General features: G+C 46.0%; 1 protein-coding gene across 2 annotated transcripts in view; it reads right to left on the reverse strand.

Annotated features, from left to right (window-relative positions):
- Nucleotides 1–583: 583 nt before the first annotated feature.
- Nucleotides 584–12,143, reverse strand: part of CCDC13 (coiled-coil domain containing 13) — a 53,586-nt gene continuing 42,026 nt past the window's right edge. For both annotated transcript variants that reach the window (XM_041734436.1, XM_041734437.1), the window contains 3 exons: nt 4,633–4,787; nt 1,901–2,015; nt 584–1,336 (listed from right to left, as the gene is read on the reverse strand). In XM_041734436.1, coding sequence (XP_041590370.1) covers nt 1,135–1,336; nt 1,901–2,015; nt 4,633–4,787 — 472 coding nt within the window. In that variant the 3' untranslated portion in view covers nt 584–1,134. The remainder of the gene's footprint in view (nt 1,337–1,900; nt 2,016–4,632; nt 4,788–12,143) is intronic.

Genomic DNA, 12,143 nt, shown 5'->3' on the forward strand with positions numbered 1-12,143 from the left:
CACTGTCTGGGGTGCACAAATGCACCGTACAACTGCGTGCTCCTGAGTCTAGGTATTTCCATGCATCTACAGCTTTGTGGGGGCCTGAGTGTACACAGGTGCAGCCAAGGGGTCTGGTTGGTATGTGTGGCTGTGGTTGGTATATGTGGCCACCCTTCCCCATAGCTGTACATGCAGTGAAGGCCAGGGGACACTGACAGTTACAGAGGGACGTGGGGGCTCACCCCTATGTGGCCATGAGGGAGGGGCACCTCGACTTGGCCAGGACTCATGTCTCAGAATCCTCCTGCTCCAAAGCTCCTGCCCGCCCCGCCTCCCCCCACCGGTATCCACTATCTGCAGCCTTTTGGGAGCAAATGGAAGGAACTCCTGGAGCAGCTGACTGGGGGTGGGCACTCCCACCCTGGCCAGTTGCTCTACTTGGAGGACCCTGCTTTTGTAGTCAGGCGGGCCAGGGTTAAATATTAGCCCAGCTTCTCTCTGTAAGCCTCAGTTTCTTCATCTGCAAAATAGGACTATCAATTCCCAGGTTACTATAGGACTAGGTCAGGCTTCCACAGATGCTCACTCATGGGGACCTGTGGCGAGTGTGAAAATAACCATTATTATTACAAGTCCAAAGGTCTGCATCTAAGGAAGAGCCTTGAGGAGTGGGCTGACAAAGTGGGTGGTAGTACATACCCCCCCGTTTGCGAAGGCTCGGGTGGCCACAGAGCCGTGGAGGGGGAGCTGGGTGAGGGGGGCGGTGTGCCCTGGCGAGGGGTGGGTGGGCTGGGGAGGCTCGCAGCTGGAGCCCTGAGAGCTGTCTGGTATGGATGGAGCCCTGTGGGTATGCAGGGCCTCCCAGCTAGGCCCAAGGCCAAGGGTGACGAGCAACTGCCCCAGGGGATGCATCTGTCTGTTCAGAGTTGGCTTGTCGTCCCAGGGCTCTCACTGGTGCCGAGCAGGTCGCCGGTCCTTCTCCCCTGCCATTGCCTGGCCTGTCTGGGCTCTCCGCCAGGGCTTCTCCTTTGCCTTCCTGGTCTGAGGTGCAGGCTTTGCTCACCCTTGGGGAACTTCTTCTAGGAGAACTTCTTCTAGCTGAGGTGGTTGCCCCAGGTTGGCTTCCAGGAACAGATGGAGTCCTCTCCAGGCCTATGGCTGCCCCGTCCCTCCAGGCTGACACCGGGCGACCATCCTAGCACTGTCCGCTTTCTGCTGCCGCAGGGCCTGCAGAAAGACCCCTTTCACCTGGCCCAGGGTCTCATGGTACATTCGGAAATCCTCCTCCTTTCCACGCAGGGCACTGCCCAGGGCAGCCTTCAGCATTTCATTCTCTTCCACCTGGATGGCCAGTCTGGGCCACGTGAAGAAAGGGCTCAGTGTGGCCTTCACTGGCATACCTGTGTGTGCACGCATGTGCACAAGGATGCTGGGAACAAGGCTGCCAGCGTGGCTGCTCTTGGTCTCAGGTTCTCTCTGACCTATCCCCTCTTCCCCAGGACCCTGGGGGGACATTATGTGGCATTGACTCCTCTGTGGGCCCACCTGCAGACCTGGGCCTGGCACCCAGGAGCTCCCTCAAATGTTGGCTGCCTCAAGGATGAGTACTAATATGTAGGGGTCCCCCCATGCTTCCAGGAACATCACTGCCTTTGACCCTGAAAAGTTTAACTGAGTGAGAAAAGTGGCTTCAGCAACCCATGCTTAGTAAAACTCTTGGAACTCTGGTCCTCAGGGTGCAGCTGGGTCTCTCTGCCCTCTGATGGCCAGTTGCTGAATTGCAGGCCTAGAACCCAGGACCCAGCAGGCAGCCCTCCCGGCAAACAGAAGTCAAACGGGGAGGGACGTGATCCTTCCACCCATGGAAGTACCTCCACCCAGACAATGCCACCCTCAGGAAGATGGGGCAGGAGAGCACCTGGTGGTCAGCTCCTCCATCTGTGATTCCATGGGCACATTGGAGAGCTGGGTGAAGGAGGAGTCCTTCCTTTCACTCCCGTTCGGGTTGTGCCTGGTGTTGGAGGTGGGCAGACCTGTGGGGCAGTAGCAGCCACTTTCTGTGATGAGGCCGTGGCCCTGTGGAAATGCTCTCCTTCTCCCCCTCCACCCCACTGCCTATTTCCTGCTTTGCTGCTTGCTGAAACATTATACTTCCTTCAGGATGGAGGACAAGGTATAGCATAATTTATTAAGTTATTAAATCACGGTGTTGTACACCTGAAACTAACACTGTGTGTCAACCATACTTCAACACATTTTTTTTTTAAGGTGCAGGACAAAGGCTGCCTTCCTCCAGAAGCCCTCCTTGATGCCTGCTCTGCATTCCCCTGGACTTACACTTCGGTCTCTACCACAAGTTTCTGGAAGGCAGCCAGGCCTGAAGCCTGCTCTGCAGGTTGAGCCTGAGTCTAGATCATCACTGCCTCTGATACCCTCATACCATTGGGGCCCCCCTGCTTCCAGAGCCAGCAGCTCTCTACATACATACAGCAGCTCTGCCTCTGACCAGCAGCTCCCTACATACATACAGGGCATCCTGGGTGGTCAGGGCCAGAGGCCACAGAATGCTCAGAAAAAGAGAACAAAGACAACTGGTGGGAATTTGGGCACAATCCCAGCCTTGGAAAACCTGTACTGAAAAGGGCCTCAGAGGTGGCATGGTTCTCAGGGATGGTGTGGCCCAGGGAAAGTCACCTGGCATCAGTAGACTTGGCTTTCACCCCCTGCTGTGTGGCCTCGGGTAAACCACCAACCTCTCTGAGCTGGTTTTCTCATCTGTAAAATGAGGATAATAGTTCTTGCCTCTAGAGTTTTGTGAGGCCTGGGTGAATTCACACTTATACCTGAGGCCCTGTGTCATTGGACACCTGCTGAGTATTCCCTCACTTCTCTGACCTTGCCTCGTACTCCCCTCCCCTACTATGTGCCAGCCTCACTTGCTATTCCTTGCTGTTCCTTCAGGCCTCAGCCAAGCTCTCACCGCAGTGCCTCTGCACTTGCTCTTTCCTCAAGTATCTATATACCTCATCCCCTGCCCTCCCACACGGTCTCTGTGCAGATGTCAACTCCTCAGTGAGGTCTTTACTGGCCTCCTGGAAATCAGCTGCTCTCTCAGTACCTCCTGCCCCCTTCTCTGCTGCAGGTCCCAGCATCTGCCTCCATCTGACTTGGCATGTCTTTTACTGTTTTTTTGTTTTGTTTTGTTTTGTTTTTTTGTTATCTATCTTCCCCACTGGAGTGGAACAGCCATGGAGGGTCTCCTCGTTCTACAGATGGGCGGGGGTGCTCTCCTCCCTAAAGTGGTGGTGCTCTGCCCATGTCACAGGCCAGCAGGTGGCAAAGGCCACATGGACCTTTCTCTCAGGCAGCTGCTCCTTGCTGTCTAGGAAGAACCAAAGTGGTTTTTCCTGCCGTGGCTTAGCACTCCCTAGTTGGGTTACTCAGGATGTAAGCCCAAAGCCTAGAGACACCCATTCCTAGAGGACCTATTCATGAGGGCCCCGCAGGGTCAGCAGGGCTAGGCTATAGGGACCTTCCTCAGTCTAGACTGAGCAACTGGAAGGCCCCTTGAGTTCTGAGCCCTACTGGTGGGAGCAGGGGGAAGGGCACAACTCCTGCTTTATGCCTCACTCTAGCACATCCTTCTGAAATGTTCTGATCTTATCTGGCCTGGGGACAAAGGTCTGAGTGTCCTTGCTAGGGGCGGGGGTGGGAGATATACTGGGGTGCTGAGAGGCGGGGCAGTGGGGGTAACCCCTCCACTCCAGAGCCATTAGGGGGTTGGGATGAGGCTGTCTGAGGGAGGCAGGCCTAGCCCCTCCACACTAAAGATTCTCCCTTCCTTGGCTTCTGGCTCTGGCATCCCACATCCCTGGCAGGCCCCAGCCACACAAGATGCTGATGCTGCTGGTCCAGGGACCACACCTTAAAAATCACTGTGTTGGAGCAATAGATCTTTCAGTTTAGGGCAACAAACTCTCCTTCTGCAGCTAGGTGTGGTCATGTGACTAGGATCTGCCCAGGGAATGAAAGCAGAAGTGACCCGAGCAACCTTAGGATCATGCCCTTAAAAGGTAAGAAGCAGGTCGTCCTTTGCCCTCTTCCCCTTCCTGCTGCTGGTGGGGAAGCCAAAGTAGCCATCTCAGACCATGGTGGCTGCATGTTGAGCATGGTGGAACACGAGACAGAGAAGCCAGGTGCCCAGGCCTAGGGAGAAGCCATTTCATCCCTGCCGCCAGAAGCAGAGATTCTTCTTCTGGTCTGCCACTGCCGTCCTGATCTCCTCAGCAGGCCAACTCTGCCCCAGGACCAACTCAACTCTAAACAAAGTCAGCTGAGGACAGAGGGTTAGGGGCTCGGGTGGGGGGCAGTGGGGTGGTAGCCGAGGACACTGGGTGGAGGCACTGCCTTCCATAGGGTTTGCAAGGTGGCTGGGTCAGGGCCAGGTGCAAGCTCTCTGAGGCTCCAGGTACTGACCAGGGGGCCTGGGGACGAGGACACCCAGTGGCCTGGGCAGGCAGAGCTCCACCCCGATGGAGGCCTCTGCTTCCCACATTTTTCTCAAAGGGACAGAAAGGGTGCCACTGATGGGCTCCTCTATTAGCAGCAAGGCCGCCCCCTAGCACCTGGGGCCCCTGGTCCAGCCCCTACCTGTTTTGCTCCTGGGGGCTGCCTTCTGACTGACCGACGTCCTCCCGGGCTCCAGGCGCATCTTCTCCAGATGTTGCTCAAGCACCACAGTGCGTTGCCGCTCCTCCTGCAGCTTCTTCTCAGATTCCAGAAGCTTGCTGTTGCTCTCCTCCACCCTGGTGATTAGACAGGAGGGGCTCATACCCCAGGGGAGGCAGGGGCAGCCCCCACCCCAGCTGCTCTGGCTCTCAGAGAGGCAGGCACAGCTTATACTGGTGGTGGTGTGACTTGTTCTTTATTTTTACTGCAGAACATAAGAACATGTGTTTAAAAATCATATAGTTATCTCCAAGGCTTAAAATGAAAAGCTTGCCAGCCTCTCACACTCCTCCCCACTCCCATTTCCGGCTCTCCAGAAGCAATCACTTAGAACACTTTTAGCGTTTCTTTGAATATTTACTGTCGTATTTCTACAGATGCCCATACTGCTATTTTTTAAGGTTTAAATATAATTTTTCAACTTCCTGCCATGCAACACGAGAATTTAGTTTTATTTTAGCCCTCTCCCCTTACCAAGCAGAATCACCGTCCACCTCCCAATGTGTTACATATCAATTTTTCAGCTGAATTAATAGTAGGGGGGTGTATTAGTTTTCTATTGCTGCTGTAACAAATTACCACAAACTTAGCAGCTTTAAAACAACACACATTTGTTATCTTGTGGTTCTTTAAGTCAGAAGGCCAGCAGGCTCTGTTGGTTTGTCTGCTCCAGGTTCCACAAGCCAAAATCAAGGTGTTGGCTGACCCAGGCTCTTACCCAGAAGTTCTGGGGGGAGAATCCACTTCCAGGCTCACTCAGATTATTGAAATAATTCAGTTCCAGTTGAAGGACTGAGGTCCCTTTTTCTCACTGACTGTTCGCTGGGTGATTTTCATCTTTTAGAGGCCACTTGGTCCTCTCCATCTTCAAAGCCAACCAGACACCATTAGCATGCTTTGAATCTCTGACCTCTTTTGCAGCATCTCTCTGACTGACCCCAGCTGGAGAAATTTCTCTGCTTTTAAGGGCTCAAGTGATTAGATTGGGTCCACCTGGTAATCCAGGATAATCTTCCTATTTTAGGGCCCATAACTATAATTACAACTGCAAAGTCCCTTTTGCTATATATCATAAAGTATTCACAGGCACAACAGCAGGGAGTGAAGGGTATGGGTGGAAAGAATCCTGTCTACCACAGGGAATTACATTAGAACAATTATTCAAATATGGAGCATGGTAATGATCACATTTTCTTTCTTTCTTTTTTTTTTTAAGCTTTTATTTATTTATTCATGAGAGACCCAGAGAGAGAGAAAGAGACAGAGACACAGGCAGAGGGAGAAGCAGGCTCCATGCAGGGAGCCCAATGTGGGACTCGATCCTGGGACTCTAGGATCACGCCCTGGGCTGAAGGCAGGCTTAAACCTCTGAGCCACCCAGGGATCCCTGATCACATTTTCTTATTTAAGTTTTTGCTTTTCTTGGAGTTAGTGATTGCTTTCAGTTTATTATTATTTATTGTTATTACTTATTATTATTTTCTATATGCCCATCATGAATTCATGGGACTTGAAGACATTGCTATTTAGTCATTTCACATGAAGGAATTATTTAATCTCACTGGGACTGGGGCAAAGGTCTTTCAGCTAGGTATGGCACTCCAGACTTGTGTGATACAAAAGGCTCAGCTAGAGGGCAAGGACTTCCTGAAATTTAACCTAAGCAAAGAGTTGCATACACACATGCAAATTGGAATGGAGGGCTGGAATTTTACAGTGTTGGAGGAAGTGGTCTTCCACTTTGGTGAAGAGTCAAGAAGGAGCAGAATCATGCCAGTTTTGAACAGTATACAACTACTAACACATACTGTATACTACCACAGCTATACAGCTACTAACATGACTTGTCCAAGCATGTTCCTTTAAACTTTATTTGCAAAAGCATAAAAAACAATAATAATCTACATGTCCATCAATAGAGGAAATACAGAAAAAGTCAAATATTTATACCATGGAACATGTTGGAATATGACAGGGTTGTGCTGTCAGACTAATGTCCATATGTAGTTATTTATTTATTTTATTTTTCATATGTAGTTATTTAAATTGAAATTAATGAAGATGAAGTAAAATAAAAAACTCAGTTCTTTGGTCACACTAGCTACAGTTAGAGTGATCAAAGCCCATGTGGCTAATAGCCACTGCACTGGACAGCAGAGCTATAGCTACCTCCATCGTCACAGAAAGTTCTACTGGACAGCACTGCTCTGGCAATGGGAAAGAATAAGGTAGAGCTACATGAACAAATACAGACCACCAAATCATGAGATTGGTGAAGAAAACCAAATACTGCAAGAATGCATATAGTATGATGCCATTTATGTAAATAAAGGACAAATAAATCACAGTGGATTAACATAATAAAAATACTCCTTAACCATAAAAAGGGTATGTGCTGACTTGAAGAGGATGTCTGAGATATATTGTTGAGTGAAATAAGTAGCAGAAGATTATGCATAATATATGACCTAATTAAAAAATTTATAACAGATTAAAAATTTAAAAACAAATAGATACCAGTGCTAATGAAACTCAGCCAATGAGCTGACAATAGGGATGTGCAGCAGTTACTGACTAGTCATCTGGGGGGTGAGGGGCTTTCATTTTACTGTCGTGTATTTCAGTAATGTTTGCATTTTGTTTAGGTTTGTATTGTTTGTTCTAGGGGAAATAAACTAAATGCCTTGTCAATGCTAAAGCACCTTATGAATTCCAACAAAATTGAGGAAAAAACCAAACTTTTGGTTTCCCCTCCCAAAATGTGCCTTCCTCATTTTGATCAATGTTACCACCACTCATGCAGTTGCCTAACCTAAACACCTGGGTGTCATTCGCCTTCTCTCTCTTCCTTGCTGCTTTCAGCTTCCAATTTATCAGCAAGCCCTACAGCTTTTCCTCTAAACACACACCAAAGCCAGCTCCTTCTCACTCTTTTACCTGTGGCCTGATTGCGGGCTGCTCCTCTGTGGGCCTCCACAGATTCCACAGATTCCACTTGCTACTCAAGACTTCCCTTTGGTATTCTGATTATCCTTTTTTGACCAGTCTTCATTTTCACAGATTTTTTTCTTTAATCATTAGCTGGGCTAACTCGGCTAGATGCTTGTTTGTGATGGCTTTGGGGGTGATTTTAACAGCTCTCTCACACCATATGCATCAATTTCATGACAGACCAGATTTGTTTTTAATTTGTCTTTTTACTTTGTAATTGAGTTTTATGATATTTCAAGAGTCCGATCAAATTGACCCAATGGCAGTGTAAAGTGAACATTATTATGTAAGGCAAGTCATTAGTGAATGTTTTCATGTAAAAATTTTGCTTTCATGAAGACTTTAAGTGTAGGATATTGATTAAGAATACTCAGATAAGGGGTGCCTGGGTGGCTCGGTTGAGTATCTGCCTTCTTCTTGAGTCATGGTCTCAGGGTCTAGTGATTGAGTCTTGTTTCTCATGGCATTGGGCTTTCTACTCAGTGGGGAGTCTGCTTCTCCCTCTCTCTCTGCTTCTCCCCCGTCCTTGGTGCTCGTACGCACGCATATGCTCTCTCTTTCTTAAATCAATCAATCAATCAATCAATCAATCAATCATTAAAAAAAAAAAGAATACTCAGATAAGGAGGTCTCCCTACCTAGGTATTAATTTAATATAAATGATACAAGACCCTTATGAAAGACAAACATACATAATATTATGCTACATACATAATACATAATTACAATACATATGTAGTCATAATACATAATTATGAATACATAATTCATAAAGAGCTCTGTAAAGAAAAATATGACTCCCTAAAAAATGTGCAATAGTATGAACAGATATTTAACAGAAAAGGGTATAAATGTGAAAACTATGCTCATCCCCACTTTTGGTTTTAGCAAAGTGGATAAAAACAACTGAGATTATAGTGTTTCTTTATTAGTTTGCCAAAAATGTTATGCGCTGATAAAACCTTGTAGAGGTGAGGGTATGGGGAAATGGTAGATAGTTCACATTATTGATGGGAATGCAAATGGATTCATGTTAAAAGGGCAATTTACCATCATTTGTGAACATTTAAATATACATATTCTTTGATCCAGTGATTCCACATTTAGAAACTTACAGTTACATACTCTTGCAAAAATGTAAAGATGTGTTTAGTATGAGTCAATCTTGTAATAGAAATATATGTGCATTTATGTGCACATATATATATACACATGTATATATATATTTTTCATGTACATCTTTGGATGTGCAAAGAAAACATTTTAGAAGTTCTGACAGTTCTTTTCTATGAGAAATGGGTAACTGTAGGTTGGAAAGGAGGCTTTTTAAAAAGATTTTATTTATTTATTCATGAGAGACACAGAGAGAGAGGCAGAGACATAAGCAGAGGGAGAAGCAGGCTTCCTGCAAGGATCCTGATGCAGGACTCCATCCCGGGACTCTGGGATCACACCCTGATCTGAAGGCAGATGTTCAACCACTGAGCCACCCAGGTGTCCCCAGAAAAGACTTTTTACAATAAGTAAGTATACACTTGTAATAGAAAAACTAATAAAACTTCCAACCACATAAAGTGGAGATTTTGATGCCAATGTGAAGGTAGAGGCTGTAAACCTGGACTCCCATTAGGCAGCAACCTACAAGGAAGCTCTCTGCATGATTCTAGAAACATCAAGAATACCTGTTTGCAATAAAAGACAGACATCCATAATCCAGGGAAGTGGTAAGGAATGTTGTAGTCTACCAGGACCTTAAGTGTGTGAAAGGGGGAAGCACCAATCATGAGAAAATTGAAACACAAGGCCAGCACTCATGAGTTCAGGAAATCCTAAACCAATAAATTAGCATAAAGTACCAATCAGAAACCACTGAAACCCCCAAAGCTCCACAGAGACAAAAGCAGAACCATTCTTTAGGAACACTTTCACAACCTGAGAACTCCCACAAGAAAAACAACAACAACAACACTGAAGACAAGCTTACAGAAATAACACAAAAGTACAAACCACATTGAGGAATTATTCACTGTGAAGGCGAGTCAACAGACATTACTTAGGATTCTAAGTAATGAGGATGATAGAACAACTCTAAGGGCATGAAGTAAGTTTAAAATTATTACAAAGAGAAAAGCAAGAAGTCTTCATGAAAGAATGAATGCTGTAAGAAAGAGAATGGAAGGTTTTACACAAAAAAGAACTGCCAGGGATAAAAAAAAGAAAGTTATTAAAGTAGGTTTCATGGCACATAAAGCACAACTGAAGAGATTTAGTGAGCTGGAAGACAGACTTGAAGAAACCATGCAGTTATCAGCCTAAAATATTGCGAAGGTTTAAGAGTTGTGGAGGAAAGAAGAAGCAGGTCTAACATGGGCTGACCAGGCATTTTAGATGAAAAGAATAGAAACCACAGGGAGAGGCAACATAGGGAGAGATGTCCTTGGCAATACATAGATTGAAGTCCTTGGAATGAAAAAAGCACACCAAACCCTAAGTAGGAGAAAGAAAATGAAATAAAGTACCTTGACCCATCACAGTGAGACTTCAAAATACCAAAGACAAAAGGAATATCTGAAAAAACGTCTAGAGAGAAAGGACACCACTACGAAGGAACAACAGCCAAACAGAGCAGATGTCTTTTTTGGCAACAGTGGATGGTTAAAGACAATGAGCTGTCACAGCCTCCCAGTGCTGAGAAAGTACCCAACCCTCTAGAATTCTATACCAAATGAAATTCTCCTCCAAGAGCAAAGCAGGATAAAGACTCCAAAGTAAGCAAAGATGCAAGGAGTTTACCATCCACGTGGCCTCATTAAACTAAAGGATACACTTCAGTAGGAACGAAGCTGAACCCAGAAGAGAGGCTGAGATGCAAGAAGCAATGGTGAGGGAAGATATTTTTAAGTATGTTGGCCAAAGTAAATGAACACTGACTAATTTTTTAAAAGATGAATTTGGAGGGTTAATTTCAGAGGGTTTAGAAAGAAGACTGCAATATTAGAAAAAAACATGAAACCAGTAACATGAAACCAGTAACATGAAAGACACAGTAGGGGAATCAGAATTAAACGTTCAAAACTTAATCAGGCTGTCTAGCTGGCTCAGTTGGAGGAGCATGTGATTCTTGATCTTGGGGTCGTGAGTTCAAGCCCCACGTTGGGGGTTGAGTTTACTAAAACAAAACAGAAAAACCTTTAAAGTTATCCTATTGTTCAAAGGGATTATAAAGAAATCTACTGATTTTAGACTTGTTGAATTCTGTGGTAAAAGTTATAGGTAACCACTAAAAGAAGAGAGATAGAATGTGTAACTTCCAAACTTGTATGGGAGAGAGGGAAACAAAATCTGACTTATCCAATAGAAAGGAGAACAGAGAAAAAGGAGCAGAAAAATCATGGCAAATACAAAATATTGAGATGATCAAAATATTTCCAAATAATACAAAAATGAAGATGGGTTAAATTCTCCTCCTCAAACACCAATTCTCAGATTGAATTTAAGAACAAAGCCAAGGGAGCCTGAGTGGCTTGGTCTGTTACGTGTCAGACTCCTGGCTTCAATGCAGGTCATGATCTCGAGGTTGTGGAATCAAGACCCACATGCTGCCCTAGATCAGGTTCCTTGCTCAGTGGGGAATCTGCTTGAGATTTTCTCTCTCCCTCCCCTTTTGTTCCTCCCCCTTCTCTCATGCATGAATTCTCTCTCTCTCAAATAAATAGGTAAAATCTTAAAAAAAAAAAAAAAAAGAAAGAAAGAAAGCCAATTATATGTTTTTTACAAAGAGACATAGTTTGTGACATTTGTCATGGGAGACTAAGCAGACTAACCCCTCCTATTGTAAACAACTAGAAAAGTGGATAAAATATAAGAAATATGCTGTTCTCAGACATTGGACAACAGGATAAGAGACACAGAACACTGGATACAGGACTTGAGAGAGGGGACACAAAGACAAGTTCTATCATCGTTTTTTAGTCTGACTGTACCAGGTGAGGGGGTGAGGGGACCCCAAGCAGAACACATTGATCTTGCTGGGATAAGGACACAAGCCTGGGGAACTGCAGGGAGCCGGAGGCAGCTGGAAGTTGTAGGGCAGAGTATGAGAGGGGGAAGCTCTGCCCTCTTGAGGCAAGACTAGAACACTCCCCCATACCCCGACCCCCCCCCCCAAGACGGGAATAGATACTGGAGAATCTCTGAGAAGGGCAGGTGCTATGCTTTGGGGTGAGAAATCTGAATAGGTTTGGGTGATCTGAATGCAGAGGGGGTTTGGCTCTCTACCTTTCCTTGTTAGATCACCAGGAGACAGCAATGCTCCAGACTAGAAAAGGCCATGTGTCTTGTCTGATGAGCCTGGGACAGCCTCAGAAAGCTAGCTCCCCTACACCTTAAAATGACATAGAGCAGCAGAGTGAACCCCAAAAGGTCAAGGATCTCAGCTAAGA

Source organism: Vulpes lagopus, chromosome 19 (genome assembly GCF_018345385.1).
Source record: "Vulpes lagopus strain Blue_001 chromosome 19, ASM1834538v1, whole genome shotgun sequence".
Lineage (NCBI taxonomy): Eukaryota > Metazoa > Chordata > Mammalia > Carnivora > Canidae > Vulpes > Vulpes lagopus.